The 16,086-nt window shown below is 54.0% G+C and overlaps 1 protein-coding gene across 1 annotated transcript in view; it reads right to left on the reverse strand.

Annotated features, from left to right (window-relative positions):
• Positions 1 to 14,386, reverse strand: part of FAM20A (FAM20A golgi associated secretory pathway pseudokinase) — an 18,954-nt gene extending 4,568 nt beyond the window's left edge. Inside the window, exons 1-10 of the mRNA XM_068151158.1 lie at positions 14,033 to 14,386; positions 8,693 to 8,877; positions 8,256 to 8,306; positions 7,761 to 7,839; positions 7,223 to 7,315; positions 4,306 to 4,421; positions 3,348 to 3,528; positions 2,933 to 3,042; positions 2,505 to 2,586; positions 2,364 to 2,423 (exon numbers count right to left, since the gene is read on the reverse strand). Coding sequence (XP_068007259.1) covers positions 2,364 to 2,423; positions 2,505 to 2,586; positions 2,933 to 3,042; positions 3,348 to 3,528; positions 4,306 to 4,421; positions 7,223 to 7,315; positions 7,761 to 7,839; positions 8,256 to 8,306; positions 8,693 to 8,877; positions 14,033 to 14,349 — 1,274 coding nt within the window. The 5' untranslated portion in view covers positions 14,350 to 14,386. The remainder of the gene's footprint in view (positions 1 to 2,363; positions 2,424 to 2,504; positions 2,587 to 2,932; positions 3,043 to 3,347; positions 3,529 to 4,305; positions 4,422 to 7,222; positions 7,316 to 7,760; positions 7,840 to 8,255; positions 8,307 to 8,692; positions 8,878 to 14,032) is intronic.
• Positions 14,387 to 16,086: the final 1,700 nt, after the last annotated feature.

Raw genomic sequence — 16,086 nt, forward strand, 5'->3', positions numbered from 1 at the left:
TGTACTGCAGAGAGAAAAGCACGGCAGAAATTCTTAGCAATCAGTGTTCTTCCTCTGAGTCACAGCTGACCCAGTCCCCCAGATTACTGCAGGGTGCTGCCATGTCATCAGGGCTGGCATTTATAGGATAAGGCCAGAGAGGGAGGTAAAATGAAGAGGGATGAATGAGGAAAACAAAAAACTTCAGCTGAAACTGAGCAGGAAGAGGGAATATTTCCTGGAACTGATTTAACTGTGATTTATCACCCTAAGAGCTACTGAGATGTAAATATTCTTTCCCCTTGACAGAAAGTGGGATGAAAAGCTTCAATCTTAGAACACTTCTGGGAGCAAAACTGGGCATTCTGAAGTAATTTGTTTAGTCCTCAGCAAAACCATTTTGACTTCAGCATCTCTGACACTGAAATTAATCAGTGGTTTTAATGACTGCCCTTGAAATATTGGAAACAAAGCAGTCCCTGTTCATGGAGCCATTCTTATTTAGCTGAGCCAGAATTTTCAGATGGGAAAAGGTGCAGTCAGAAACATTTTAACCAGCTCCAGGGTTTGCCTTTATGCCTCTTGTTTACCCAGGGCATCGACTGGGAGCAGTCATGTGGCTGCCCGCAGCTCCAACAGGACACAGGCTGTTCCCTTGGCAAGTGACAGGCTGGGTGCTGCTGCTGTGCCTGGCAGAGCAGTCACTGAGCTGCACCAGGCTCTTCAGGAGCCAAGCAAAGTGCAGGGCTTTGGTCAGCAATGCCTCTTGCATTGCACCAGGGATGGATGGAGGAAGGTGCTGTGCCCAGCTGTCTCCTGCACAGTGCTGCCACTGGGGCAGGTGACTTAAATTGTGGCTCTTGTCCTGGCTGCTCACTGACAGGCTTGCATTGACCATACAATTATTTAGGCTGGAAAAGACCTTTAAGATCATCAAGTCCCACCATAAACCATGCTCTGCCAAGTCCACCACTAAGCCATATCCCCAGGCACCACGTCTACGTGGCTTTTAAACACCTGCAGGGATGGTGTCTCAAGCACCTCCCTGGGTAGCCTGTTTCAAACCCTGAGAACCCTGAGTGAATAAATCATTCCTAATGTCCAACCCAAACCTCTCCTGGTGCAGCTTGAGGCCATTCCCTCTCCTTCTACCGTTACTTGGGAGGTGAGACCAACACCCACCTCACAACAACCTGTCTTTAGGTAGTTGTAGAGAGCAATGAAGTCTCCCCTCAGCCTCCTTTCCCTACCTAAAAAAGTTAACCAATTTATCAAGTGCTGAGCCTGGCAATGAGGCTTTAAATCACTGCTGGTGCATGGCTGTGGGGTTCTGCTGCTGCCAGAGGAACCCTTGTCCAGAGCAGATGTGAGCTGCAGTGACTCTGCCTGTGCTCTCCTTCTAGGCAAGGGGTGACTGAGGAGCTGCTGTGGGTAAATAGCAGCTGTGTTTGCTCTGGTCTGAGCAGACAGAGCTTGGAGGTGGAGAGCAGAATGGTCTGACCCGTGGGGAACAGCAAAGGGAAGGCTGCAAGTTACATAACGAACATGGAAGGGAGTCAGAGCTGGACACTGGCCGCCAGCCCTGCTCCTGTTCCACAGGGCAGGTGTGACCCTGCTGCTTATACTGAATTGTTGAAGATATGACCTGGAGCCTTCTAGGGACTTCAGCAGCCACAAAGATCCTTGTGCCAGGTTACCTGGGGCTGTTTTCAGGCCTGTCTGTGCCTTCTTGAGGGTCTTGACCCTCTCAGGAAGAGGCTCATCTCCATGCTCCCTGCACAGCTGTGGTTGTGCCATGTACTGCACTTGGAGCAATGCTGGGAGAGGACAGTAGGAGACAATGTGTGGGACAGGAACTGGTGTGGGAGCTGTGAGCTAAAAATACCAGATGTAAATCTGAAACCTAGAGAGCTGGGAAAGGGATGAACAGGGTTTAACAGGGAAATGAGCAGCTGCTGTTCAGCATCCCTGTGGTTGGAGTGGTCATCCCTCTTATCCAGTGCAGCTGGAGGATTTTGTTCCTGCTTAGGAGTACATGGCTGACATCATGTTGGAGCAAGGATCATAGGATACATCTGGTTGGAAGGGACCCTCATAGGTCATACTGTGCATTTCTCTCCTGCAGTCAGCATGGACATTTCCAACTAGACCAGTTTGCTCAGGGCCTATCAAGTTTGACCTTCAGGGATGAGGCCTCCACCGCATCTCAGGGCAACTTGTGCCAGTCTTCCACCACCCTCATTGTGAAGAACAGCGTGCTTGGGGGGTGACTCAGTGGGCTGAGTCCATCTAGTGGGTCAGGACAGGCTTGGATTTTCATCTTACTCATATTAGCCTTTTGGGCTTCCAGCTTGTCTGGGAAGGAAGATGAAGCTGGCACTTACATGCAGCACTGGGAGAGTGGGGCCAGGATGGAGGTTTCATCATGAGAATGCCGCCCAAACCTAGGGGGTGAAGCAGAGAGCACAGAGCTTCAGTGCCTGCCCACCACTTTCCCCCTCCCAGATGTCCTCCCACAGCCTCACCCTCTGGCATTGTCCAGGTGTAAGAGGAAGCCATCGTCCCCAAACTTGGTGAACATTTCATAGTGGTGCCGGTCCATGTTCCCTGGGGAGGGGCAGACAGAGGAACTAAGTTGTCCTTGCATATGACCAAGTAATTCTAACCTCTCCTATTTTTCCTTTCAGATCTGCATGAAACAGTTGTTGCCTTGCTGGAAGGGTCTAAGATGCTCAGAGCTGCTGCTTTCATCTTGCTGAAGCCCCCCAGGGAGTGGGCTGGGGTGGGCCTGGGGGAGTCCTCCTTGCCTACACATCAGGAGGGGCTGTGGGGAGGCAGCAGTCTCTGGAGCAGAACAGATGTCTTTGAGAGGCAGCATGTCATGGGAGTGCAGAGAGAGTGATGCTGAAGGGCCATACAGATGGCTGGAAGGTCACTGCCACCTCCCTCATACCTGTCAGGAAGTCGAAGATGGCCATGTCGATGATGTTGAGCAGCCGGTTGCCGTTGCTGTAGGGGTAGATCTCCCTCACCGTGTTGCAGTAGAGTGGATTCACTTCCCACCTGCAGGAGATGGAGAAGAAGGGGGACCCTCACTCCACGGTTGCTGCGGCCACATCCCAACAGCATCCCAAAGAGTCTCCAATGTGGAGATGGAGAAGAGGAGGGCTTACATCTCCCTCTTTGTGCATGCAGGAGGCTGGAAGTGAAACCCAGTCAGTGCCCAGGCATTCTCTGGGCAGCCTCTGCACCTTGGCCTTCCTCTGCCTGGACATACAACTTCCATGCATCCAGCTGTGTGTCCTTCCCCTGCTATGCTCCCTGCAGTGCAGATGTGGAAGCAGCAGCAGCAGCATTTACCCACTTACTCCTCTTTTCCATCAAACGAGTAGGACCGGATCCAGGGGTTTGGGATGGAGAGTCGTGGGGCCAGGTTGAGGGAGGGCAGGAAGGCAGAGAGGGACCCCTCCAGGAGGTGAGGGTTCCCACACACTGCATACTCCGTCTTGCACATGTAGGGGCACTTGGCAAAGAAGCACACGTTGCTGGCTGGGAGGAGGAGAGAAAGGAGCAGTGATCCACAGGGGACTGCAAGGTAGCCTGGGCAGACCTCATCCCTGCCATGCAATAGTGACTGAGTGTCTTGGGGCACAAGTTCCCACACCAGGGATGTGAAACTGTGAAATGGACAATACTTGGGCTTTGGTTGATGGACAGGCCTGGTCCCATGCTAGGGGAAAGGTTAGGAAGAAAGAGCAGGCAATAGACAGCTTTGGGTTGGAAGGGACCTTTAAAGCTTATCTAGTCCAACCCCCTTGCAGTGAGAAGGGACATCTTCAATTAGAGCACGTTGCTCAGAGCTCCAGCCTGACCTGGAATGGTTCCAGGGATGGGGCAACTCTTTGGGCAACCTGTTAGTGTCTCCCCATCCTCATTGTAAACAATTTCTTACTTCTATCTAAATCTCCCTCTTTCAGTTTCAAACCAGCACCCCTTGTCCTGTCACAACAGGCCCTGCTAAAATATTGTCCCCACCTTTCTTATGGGCCCCTTTAATACTGAAATAGATCTGTCAGATGATTCCAGCTGGAGGCTGAGAGACACCTCTGCTGTAACCATGTCTTTGTGCATGTTTCACCCAAGAATTTCATTTCTGCTCAGCAGCACAGGAACTGCTGGTCCCTTTTGCCCTGCTCTTCCACCCACATGGACCAACACAGAATCACAGAATGTTGGGGACTGGAAGGGATCTCCAAAGATCAAGCCCAACCCCACTGCCAGAGCAGGATCACCTAGGGCAGGCTGCACAGCCAAATGCTCACCTACCTGGTGAGACAAAGAAGACACTCTGCAGGATCTCATTCTTGGTGACCTCCAGGATCTCCTTGGTGACGTTGATCAACCTCCCGACTGTGGGTGGCACCCTCCTGAAATCCAGGATCCTGCAGAAAAGGGACAGCAGTCAGAGCCTGCGGTGCCAAGGGACATTAGCGCACAGGATGGCAAGGTGGGACAGCAGATGCTGTCCTTGTCGCTTCCCTTGGTAGACCAGGGGCCTTTTGATAACTGCACTCACAGGGATATTTTTTTCATCTCCCAGCTTCTTTCTAGCAGCTCACCAGAATCACTTCACCCTCTGGATTGAAACGGGGCTGAATTCAGATTTTTGCTATTTTAATAGCTGCCGCCTGGAACCATCTGGATGTTCTCCAGGATTCATGTCTTTTTCTGTAACTGGTTGCTCCCATCCCTTCACACGCAAGCTGGGTCCTTCAGGAGCCAAGAACAGCCCTTTGGGGCCTTCTGTGCTGTTGGGTTTGACGGAGAGCAAGGATGGGTTGAACCCGGTACGACAGGGCTGAGGCAGCGGGAGGTGAGGAGCCATCGCCCCACTCAGACACACTCATGCTTGGTTGATTCATCTCCAGTATGCTTCAAAAACCTCAGGGCCTGAGGCAGGAAGGCATTCATGTCAGGAATGGAAAGCTGCTGTGGGCTGCTGAGTCAGTACCATGGGGGGAACCAGCTCTTGCTGTGCTTTGCTCCTTGGGTAATGCCCTGTGCCTCTGAGAAGCAGGCAGGGAACAGGATTTAGCCTGTTACTGATTGAGCAATGGGGAAAGGGAGATGAAAAAAAAAAGAAAAAAGAGAAAGAATCTTTGCTTTCATCCCGCATCTTTCGGCTCTAAAAACCACAAAGCACTTTAGAAAAGCAGTCCAGACTCATTTTTCTGGTGGTGGAGCTGGGCTGCAGAGAGGCAAGCTGGTGGGAGGTGAGGCAAGGTGAAGGGGCAGAGCTGCAAAAGGAATATGTCCCCCTTCATTCCCTCACTCAGAGAGTGAGCTACAGGACTAACAAGCCAGTCCTGCTTATGAGAAGAGAAGGCTCTGAGGACACCTTGTTGTGGCCTTCCAGTATCTGAAGGGGGCTACAAGAAAGCTGGGGAGGGATTTTTTAGGGTGTCAGGTAGTGATAGGATTAGGGGCAAATGGGAAAAGAATAGGAATGGGTAGATTCAGATTGGATGTTAGGAAGAAGTTCTTCACCGTGAGGGCGGTGAGACGCTGGAACAGGTTGCCCAGGGAGGTGGTAGAAGCCTCATCCCTGGAGGTTTTTAAGGCCAGGCTGGATGTGGCTCTGGGCAACCTGATCTAGTGTGAGATGCCCATGGTAAGGGGTTTGTAACTAAATGATCCATGAGGTCCCTTCCAACCCTAACAATTCTATTCTATGATTCTATGACATGGGAACTAGAGCCCCCTACCCACCATCACCATCAAGGATCACTCTCCCGTGATGATCTTAAAGGTCTTTTCCAACCGAAACACTCAGAGTCTATAATTCTATGCTATTCAGTGCTTATCCCATGGAGGGGGAGGAGGCTACTGCCCTCCTCTTTTCATAAGGGTATTTTTGATTTTATTAAATACAAAGCCTGATGGGAAGAGGTGCTGGGTTAATTGCTCATTAGCTGAGGGTTTGAAACTGCATTGCTGCAGCAAATCTCACTGCAAACACTCCTTGATTGCTGACTGAGTGTGACTACCACAAGGATGAGCAGAGGGCTGGAGCACCTCTGCTGTGAGGACAGACTGAAGGAGTTGGGGCTGTACAGTCTGCAGAAGAGAAGGCTCCCAGGTGACCTAATTGTGGCCTTCCAGTATCTGAAGGGGGCCTACAGGAAGGCTGGGGAAGGACTTCTCAGGATATCAGGTAGTGATAGGACTAGGGGGAATGGAATGAAGCTGGAGGTGGGGAGATTCAGGCTGGATGTGAGGAGGAGGTTCTTCACCATGAGAGTGGTGAAACCCTGGAATGGGTTGTCCAGGGAGGTGGTCGAGGCCCCGTCCCTGGGGGTGTTTAAGAGCAGGCTGGATGAGGCTCTGTCCAGCCTGATCTAGTGTGGGGTGTCCCTGCCCATGGCAGGGGGGTTGGAACTAGATGATCCTTGTGGTCCCTTCCAACCCTGAATGAAACTATGAAACTATGAAACTACTTCACCAGGAGAGGATTCAACTTGTGCCCAGAGGTCATCTTTGCACTTGGGTGCATGAAAGGGACAATGTGCATGTAGCTGTTGATGGCCAGGTGAATTCCTGAGCCACCTGAAGCCTATTCTGGTCAAGGCTCTAGGGACCAAGTCTTATGACGAGCAGCTGAAGGAGCTGCGGTTGTTTAGTCTGGAGAAGAGGAGGTTGAGGGGAAACCTCATTGCTCTCTACAGCTCCTTGAGAGGCAGTTGGAGTGAGGTAAGGGTCAGTCTATTCTCTATAGTATCAGGTGATAGAATGAGAGGAAATGACCTGAAATTGTGCCAGGGGAGGGTTAGGTTGGAGATTAGGAAAAATGTCTTTGCTGCAAGAGTGGCCAAAGATTGGAACAGGCTGCCCAGGGAGGTGGTGGAGTCACTATCCCTGGAAGTGTACAGAAAAGTGTAGACATGGCACTCTGGGATGTGGTTTGATGCCCACAGTAGTGTTAGGTCGATGGTTGGACTCAATGATCTTAGAGAACTTTCCCCCAAAACAATTCTCTGATTCTCATGCAGTGGCCAAGGCAAAGCTGACTTCTGGGCTTCAGCTGAGACCCAGAGCTCCCCCATCCTCAGGTAACCCAGAAGCAGCAAAGGGTGCTGCAAAGCAATCACTTCTGTAAGGCTGAGCAGCTCTGCAGAGCTCAGCATAGCTCTTCTCATGCCAGAGCTGTGTGAGCAGAGGGCCAGGCGCTGTGGCAGGTCTCTACCTGTCCAGGTGGAAGGCAGCGATCTCCGCATTGTGCCGCTGGAAGTCAACGAAGTAGAAAAAGTCCTCAGGAGTCTCTTCCTCGCGTTTCTGCCTGGGAGAGAGCAAGGAGGGGGTTCACCTAACTGGGTACAGCAGTGTGGGCGGCTGGTGGCAGTGGCACAAGGACAGCGCACCCAGGGGTGCACTGAGGTGGTGCAGCCAATAATAATTAGACCTTTTCAGCTGTCAAGGCAGCTGGGTGCAGGGGAGGGGAGCTGTGCTGTGATGATTTGACACTATGAATAAATTCCTCAGTGAGGGTTGCCCAGAGAAGCTGTGGATATCTCATGCTTGGAAGGGTTTAAGACCAGGCTGGGTGAGGCTTTGAGCAACATGGCCCATGGCAGGGGGTGTTGGAACTGAATGATCTTTAAGGTCCCTACCAACTCAAGCTGCTCTAGGATTCTCTGTGCCTGTCCTTGCCAAGGATCCTGGCACCCCTCGCTGTGGGATCCTTGGGTCATGGCTGTGGGGGTTGCTCTGCCAATGTGCCTTACCTCATGGGCTTGAACATGGCTTTTCCAAAATCCTGGAACCTGAGGACCAGCTTCAGGTGCACACCACTGGGCTTCACAACTGGAGAAGGGAACGGGACATTAGCTGTCCTGGCATGTGGCAGAGCACCAGTTACACACTCCAGTGTGGGTCAGGTTCCCAGCTTCCTGAGAGCATTCCACAGCTACTTCCAGCTGCTCTTCTCCCTTCAGACTCTCTCCCTCTCCCCTGTGCCATAGAAGAGATTTTTCCCTCCAGCACTTCCCCCAGCGGCAATTTCCTCTGTCCTCTTGGGGACTTTTTCCTCCCCCAGCAGAAACCAGTGGCATACTGGTGTCCCGGCACCCACAGCCCAGCCTCTTTTAGGGTGGTAGGGTTTAATGGAAGGAGGAAGGGCCTGATGGTGCCTGGGTTTTTGTTCCACTTGCTAGAGGTGAGGGTGTGGATGGAGGAGCTGAGGACTAAGGGGACAGCAGGGACCTGAATGTCACACTCACTCTGGCTGCAGTCGCAGGCTCCCAGCAGTGCTTTCTCATCCTGGCTGTAGTCTGCAAGGGCAAGAGGAGTGGTGAGACCCCACCAAGCCCAGACTCTTGCTGCTGACCCCTGTCCCAGCACTGGGTATGCAGCAGTGCCACCTGCACAGCAAGGGATGTAGGGGGGAAGGTAGTGAGGTAGGCAGTTGGGATTAAACTGGTGTGCAACAGGTCCCCAGCATGGCTGGCATCAAAAATGCTGCATTAAGGACCACAGCCAAGGACACGGCAGCTGCACAGCACAAAACCTGCTGGGAAGCTGGCAGAAGGCTTGGGGCTTCCTCCAGTGAGTGACAGCCTCTCCCCACCTTGTTTGCAAAGTGGTCTGGGGGGCCTTGGAGCTCCTCATCCCCATGCAGCTCCCAACATCCCCATCCCTACAGCAGAAGACTGCTTACCAGCACTGATAGTGGTGAAGTCCTGCATGTCCCGGAGGAGCCTGTTGACAGTGGGGCTGGAGCGTGGGTAGAGCCCATCCCTGCTGATGCTCAGGTGGAACTGGAGCCAGCTGGCCTCTGGCCGGAGCAACAGTGGTGCTGCTGGGGAGGTTAGGTTGAGCTCCTCCCTGTAGAGCTTGTGTCGCCTGGAAGAGAGCAGTTATGGGAGGATGAGGATGAGCCCTGGGGTGGAAACCCTTCCTGTTCTGAGCCCAGAGGCTGTCAGGGAGCAAGGAGGGTGTTGGGGAGCAGAGCTGGGGGGCACAAGGTGGATAAGGACTCTGGGTGTTCCTCCAGAGGAAACCGAGGCAGGATGACTGAGATGGTCAAAGGTCTCACAAATTGTGTCACCTTCTTGCCTCAGCAAAGCCATGGGAAAGCAGGCTCAAGCAGGGAGACAAAGGACTCTGTGTCTTCTTTCTGCCCCATCAGGACCAGGAGGGGTGGCAGGGCATGGCTAGAGCTAAACCACATCTCCAGCAACACAAGAGCTGCTCTGTGGGATGGATGAAGTGTGTGATATGATGCTTCCTGAAAGGACTGCAAGTTCCAGGCTGGGTTTGGGAGGGGATGTGTTGTGGCAGCAGGTAACTTGTGTCTTGACTTCTCAGGGAGGTGTCTGGAGAGCCCAGGACAAAAACAGTCTTGTTTGAGCAAGCCTCCATAGAGAACTGTCCTTATGGTCATCACATCTCTGACAGAGTGTTTTCCTGCAGCTGGAGGTTTCAGGCAGGGAAAATACCACCAAGAGTCATAAATTGCTTCCAAGACCAGATTTGTGGCCCTCAGTCTGGTGAAGTGGGGTGTGACAAGGCTGTTTGGCACTGTCCTGCCCATCATCTTGTCAAATGAAGGTTGAACCCATTCTTTTCTTGGCCAGGGGAGCTGAAGGGGCCTCCCAACTTCAATAATAACCCCCAAACTTCTCCCCATTCAATCTTGTGAGACCCCCATGGCTGGAGCCACACTTTGCTAAACTGCCATCAGAAGGTGACTGGTTCCACCCGGTGGAGGACACAGTGTTGGTTTCTCATCACCACCAGCAGAGCCATGCATGGAACAGCCAGTCCTGACAAAGGGAAAACGACCACTGGAGGTGCCAAGATACATTTATGGAAGAAAACAGGAGCTGGGAGCAGAAACCAGTAGGGCATTAACCGCTGCTGGGGTGGAGCAACTGGAGAGAGGGAGGTACCATGAGTCTTGCTTAGACCCAGCCCAGACCCTCAGCACAACATGCTCTGGGAAACACAAAAGATGGAAGGAGGCTTTTCCCTGTCCACTTTATTTTTTTCCTCCTTTTTCAGGTTGTGTACAATGCAAACAAAACTAAAAGCAGGGAGGAGAGGGTGGCTGGGAGCCATGGTTTTCAGGCTCAGTAGGAGAGAGGAATGTGCCGTGGGATCTGCTGGAATTTGCTGTGCTGGTGGCTGCAGCAAGTGGGTGCTGACTGTGCACTGAGGTTGGCTTGGTGCTGGCAAATGGAAAGAGCTCTGCCTCGTGGGTGAGGCTGGTTTGTGTTTTTTGGGTTGTTTTTTTTTGCTTCAAACCAGCAGGAAAATGTTGAGTTTGGGTTGTTGGTTGTTGTTTTTTCCTTTTACATCATCCATCTCCATCCAAGCAGGCTAAACGGTGTGGTTAGTCCAGTCTAACCATCAGCAAGGGATGAACCTTCCTGGTGGTGAAGGACAGGTTTCAGCATCCTGGGAGGAATCTAGGAAAGGGAAAGACGTGGTGGATCTGCAGGTCAGAGCAGCCTGTTCCCTCTCCTGCTTTGTTTGCCTATCAGTTGGATCAGGTCAGCTACAGCACAAAGTCCACAGGCATGTGGTCAGCAATAAGGGTCTCAGAGCATTTCTCCATTGGTCTGGTTTGGGAGGAAGCTGAAGCAATTTACAGCCCAGGGCCCAAGGGGAGGAGGGTGTGCTGCTGGTGGGGTCTCACATGGCCCCGTGCTGGCCATTCTGCAGGCTTTTGGGAGATGTCTCTTTGCTCAACCCATCTGCAAAGAAGGCAGTAGCTCTAGTCCCACATTGGGAGGAGGAGGACATAGGAGCATGCTGAACCTCTCTGGCAGGTTTGGCTGGCTACTCTGCACAAGGATACCATCAGCTCTGATGGACATTACTTGACCTTCCAGCATGCTGCCATGCACCAGGTGTCGCATGGGAGAGTATTTGAGGCACAACCTTGACCCCCCCTGCCACAGCCAGGGTCAAGAAAGACCTGTCAGGAGATCACTGCTGGGGAAAAAAAAGGCAGCAGTTGCGCAAGGGGAGGCAGTTCCCAGCCCAGTGCCTGCATGGTCCCTGCCCTAGGCAAACTGCTACAGGGCCAGTGAGCCCTTTGTCATCCTTTAAACCCCAAACCCAGCTCCCTCTGCCTCCCCAATTCTTTCAGGATTCCTGAGATACTTTCCTGTCTAAAAACTGCGGTCGTTGCTGCTGGCCTATAAATAGCCCTGGGGTTGCCCTGGCTTCCTTCTCTGCCAGTTTGCTGCTGGGCTGCAAGGGGCACGACCTGGGGTGATGTTGGGCATGGGGCACCAGTGTCCACTCACCCCATACCTCCCCTGGCTCCAAGCTGGTTAAAGAGTTTGGAGTTTTGAGGCTGTTCCTTCAAGGATAAAAATAACCTCTGGAGTTTGCAAGGGTAGTTTTTATGGGTTTGAAGAGGTGTGGAAGGGTTTTGCTGCTGTTTCCTTCCTGTGTCCCCATCCGTGGCTCCAGCTGGTTCTGCAGCCTGCAATCAAATCCTGGTCCTGACTGGAGTGCTGAGGAAAAGCATGGAACTGGGCAGCAGGCAGCACACAGCCAGTGCCATGGAGGTAGGACGTGCTGTGCTCTCCTGGCCCTGGGTATCTGAAACAGGCTGTGTCCTGGGGCCACTCCATGGGCTGGCAGAGTCCCAGTCCAGCTGATGTCCATCTGGCTGCAGGAATGAAGGCAGGCATGCTGTGCTGGGGGTTAAGCTACAGCTCCTGCCACTCAGGAAGAGCATCCCGCCCTTCAGAAAGTTGTTTTGCCAACGGCCAGACCCACAGGTGATGCAGGAACGTGTCACTGCCCAGTCACACTGCACACCGAGGAGAGGGTGACCCATGGGTGCTCAGCTCTGACCCTCCTCTGCTCGACAGTGTATGGTCACACATCAGGGAGAGCTGGCATGGACGTTGCTCCCACAGCACTACCTTCAGTCCTCAAAAGCAGCAGCAGCTTCACTAAACCTATGGATTAGGAGAGGAAGCCATGGGTTCCTGGGTCCCCCAGGTCAGTGCTCTCAGCAGTTGTAGGGACATCTTTCACTGACCATGTCAGAGAGGACGTGAGCTCTACAGTGCTTCTGGTGAGGCAGAAATTCCTCCATGCCAACAGCAAAGCATCAGCCCTGGCAAGGCCCATCTTATTATACATTCAATTTGCAGGAGAGGTTGTGTGTCACCCCAGCCTGTCCCTGCTTGCTGGAGGCTTCACCTGCTTGTGAGCATCATATATTTTATTTCAGAGTGACTGAGGAACAATCAATACTCTGCCTCCCTTCTCCTTCCTGGAGGTGCAAAGCCAAGTCAATCAAGGGCAAACAGCATCACAGCTCTCCTCCTGGCCACATCCTAACCAAAGCTCTGGAGAAAAGGCAAGGTGCAGCCACAGCTCCATCACAAGCAGCACATCTAAAGAGAGCAGCACATAAAGCTGAGGAAGGCAGGCTTCTTACCAAAGAGCCAGAGCTGTCCCACAGGTGATGTTGGCATAGATGGAATGCCAGTGCTGCTGCAAGTGCTTGGCGCTGGGTGCTCGGGGCTGCTGGTGGTGCTTAAGGAGCCATTCAGTATGTGCCATGAGCTGCTTTGGTTCACATCGCATCCCCGCCAGGCTTGTGCTTGGGAAGCATCCATCTTGCTACCCAAATCCTGAAGTCTCCAGGAGGCATTGCTCAGCTCTGAGAAGATGTGTCTGGGGATGGTCTGTGGCACAGCATGGCCGTGTCCTGAGAATGCTCAAATCCACCACCCATGGAGTTCAAGCGACATGAAGAAAGATTGCACCTGCTTCAAATTGACTCAAACAAGGAATGATCTTCACAGGGGTAACCCCCAGCTGAGCACATGGGGCAGCTCCTGGTGCTGCTCAGACCACAGAGATAATTCTTTGGTTCTTTCCATTGTCACTTTCCATCACGTCCTCCTGCAAATTGTGCCTGAAGCCAGGTCTGTGTGAGTCCCACAGGAATAAGAGGAATATGCATTGAATTGGAGAAACTGGGAGCTTGGAAGTCCTGCCTGTGTGGCTTAGCAAACAGCATGTGGGAGGAAGGAGGAGCAGTCCTCTTGCAGGTGGGCACCATCCCTGTCCCATGAAGGGGGTAGCGAGGCAAGGCTGTGAGCTCAGCACTCTGGCAGCTTCTGTGCAGAGGCACCAGGGTGACCTGCTGCAGCACCCCATCACCATGGACATCCCACTGGGTCCGAGTTTGTGTGCGAGGGAAGAAGCTGGTGTGATACAGAGATGAGCAGGGATGCCAGGGCTGTTTCCAGCTTGGATGAAACACTCATGAGAGGGGGGTTAGACTGGGAGTTCAGAGGCCCTGGGGTGTGAAGCCCCAGCAGTTGTGTCATGCAAGATGCTCAGAGATAGTGCTGAGGGTCACCACCACCCCTTGAGGCAGGGGTCACAGGAGTTAGTGATGGCAGAGAGCCAGAAGAGGGGACAAACTGGGCTGGAGATGCCAGGGGGGACCCAGTTGGTGCAGGCCCAATCAGGGTGTGCTTAAAAGGGGTGGAGGAGAGAGCTGCTCAGAATGGGGTGCTTCTGGGGTGTCTGTGCAGGGGGTGGGGGAGCAGAAGGGATGCCCAGAGGGAGGATGCTTAGGAGGTGCCCATGAGAGAAGTGCTCAGGAATGGGGTGCCCACGAGATGCCCATGGAGGGGTTCCAGGGAAGGGGGTGTCTGGGAGATGCCTGCAAAGGGGGTGACTGAGGGGTATCTGCACTTGAGAGTCTTGTGCAGGAGTAAAGCAGAAAATGCCCATGCAGGAGTTGCCCAGGAAGGAGCTGCCAGGAGATGCCTATGTGAGGGGTGCCAGGGAGATGTTCTTGGAGGGGTTACTCGGGAAGGGGGTGCCCAGGAGATGTCCATGCAGGGGCTGCCTACAGAGGAGGTTCCAGAGGAGGACCTGCCCAGGGAATACCTGTGCTTGGGATGCTCATGCAGGGGATGCCCAGGAGATGTTCATGCAGGGGGTGTCCGACAGACGCCCGTGGAGGGGGTGCCCGGGCAGGGGGTGCCGTGCCGGCGGGACGCACCTGTTCCAGCGAGCCGCCTTCCGCCGGTAGTATCTGAGGGCTTCGCGGGCGCCCAGCAGCGGCTCGGCGGGGCCCCGCGGGCCGGCGGTTCGGTACAGCGGGTGGGCGAAGAGCCGCCGCAGCGCGGAGGCTGCTCGGGAGCGGGGCGGCGGAGCGGCGGCGGTAGCGGCGGCAGATCGGCGGCGGCAGGCGCAGCCCGGGGCTCTCGCCGCCAGCTCCCGCCGTGCCCGGGGCCAGAGGTGGAAGTAGAGATCGGCGGCCAGCAAGGCTCCGAGCAGCAGCAGCACGGCCGGGCGGTCTCGGCGCGGCCCCGGCATGGCCGGTGCGGGCGAAGCGAGAGCCGCGGGCAGGGACAGCTCCGGGAGCGGGCAGCAGCCGCCGCCGCCTCCCGGGGCAGGGCGCACGGGGGAGCTCGAGTGGCGGAGCTGGGGGTGCGGGCACCTCGGGGCGGGGACCGGGCAGAGCGCTTGGGGCTCGGGGCGGGCTCGGGGACCGGGACGGGGCGGGGGACTGGCGATAGGAGACGGGGTGAGAGGAGAAGTCTGGGTCCGCGTCTAGGTATAGGTCTAGATCAAGGTCCGGGTCCGGGTCCGGGTCCGGGTCTGGATCAGGAGACAGATGGAGGCTGCTCTGGAACCGAGCGACCCGCAGCTCTGCTGCCCGCCCCTCCTCTGCTACCGGAGCACCTGGCTCATCCCGGCTTCCCCCATGCCTCCCCGCCTCGCCCCGGGCAGGCTGCGGGCTCACCCCAACGCCTGCTCCTCACCCCTCGGCTCTTTCCAGGGATTTTTCCCCTAGCTCTTCCAAAGGCGGAGTGTCCACCAGGCCAAAACCCTTTGGTAGAGAGTGGGAAGTGGCGAGTGGGGTTACTGGGGGGCTCAGGGCAGTGTTTGAGTTGGGGTATGGAGATGAGGTGCTGAGACACCTCTGGGTGTCTGTGGGCAGAGCCCTTTGGGGGTTGTGACCCCACAGACCTTCAGCACATGGATCAGATTCTGCTTTTATTTTCTTAATGACTTAAGAAAGAAGAAAAAAAAAAAGAAGAAAATAATAATATAATAACAACAACAACAACAACAACAATAATAGACGAGGAAACTCCTTCCTGTAGCTTGCTGGGAGAGTTTTGGCTATGGGGATGTGCTTAGGCTGGGACCCATCGAGCTCATGGAAGAAGAGCCCTGCTCTGAAGAAAGCCCAGCAAGGAACAGGTTGAGGAGCACCAAGCCAAGGGAGGGAAATGGAGAAGAAACTGGCTGTAAACAAAGGGAGCGTGACTAGACTAGCCTGGCTCCAGCACTCTGCTGAAGGGAGAACAAAAAATAAACTGCAGAAAGAGGGGAAAGTCAATGATGTTTTCAGCTGTCTGGAGCAGAGTTCTGTTTTGCATGCAGCACTGTGAGGGGAGGCTCTGGGAAGCATGCTGGGATCAGGGGGTTTGGGTTGTGCAAAAAGGCATCAGTGGAGATATTGGCTGAGCACCTGTCCCAGAGCCTGGGATGCTGCTTTTGTTGAGGAGGAGCGAGAAGATAGTCCCCTGGGCTGGCCAGGTGGATGGAGGGACCTGGAGCATGTCTGTCCCCTTGGTCTCTTGATCTTTGGAAAATAGGGGCTGGTTCATGCTCACTTTAGAAACATAACTTCAAATTCATTTCATCGTTTGATATTTGAAGAGTTTAGGATTCAGGTTTGGAATCTGGCTCTTGAATACCAAGTTTTATGTATTTTCCACAGTATGTCAGAGAAATCCTAAGCACAAACTGCAGCTGGTGCTTGTGCAGGCCAGTGAGGACTGCTAGGAGCAATGTACTCCCCACACCACTCTGCTCCTGCCTGGGGACACTGGCTGTGCTCACGCTTCTGTGCCCTGGGGGGATGAAACTGGTGCAGTGATTACCCTCTAAACCAGGCATGAGCTACAAAGAGGGAAATATTTAGGGCCTTGCCTGTATTAGAAATGTTGGGGGGCACTGGGTGGGTGGGGGCTCTGTTCAGAGGTGCTGTGTTTGGTCTGCTGGACAGGAAAAGCTCCCACCAGCCTTAGAGCCGATCCT

The sequence above is a fragment of the Melanerpes formicivorus genome, unplaced genomic scaffold, assembly GCF_026170545.1.
Source record: "Melanerpes formicivorus ecotype bairdi unplaced genomic scaffold, bMelFor1.0.p_v2 SCAF_21, whole genome shotgun sequence".
Taxonomy (NCBI): Eukaryota; Metazoa; Chordata; class Aves; order Piciformes; family Picidae; genus Melanerpes; species Melanerpes formicivorus.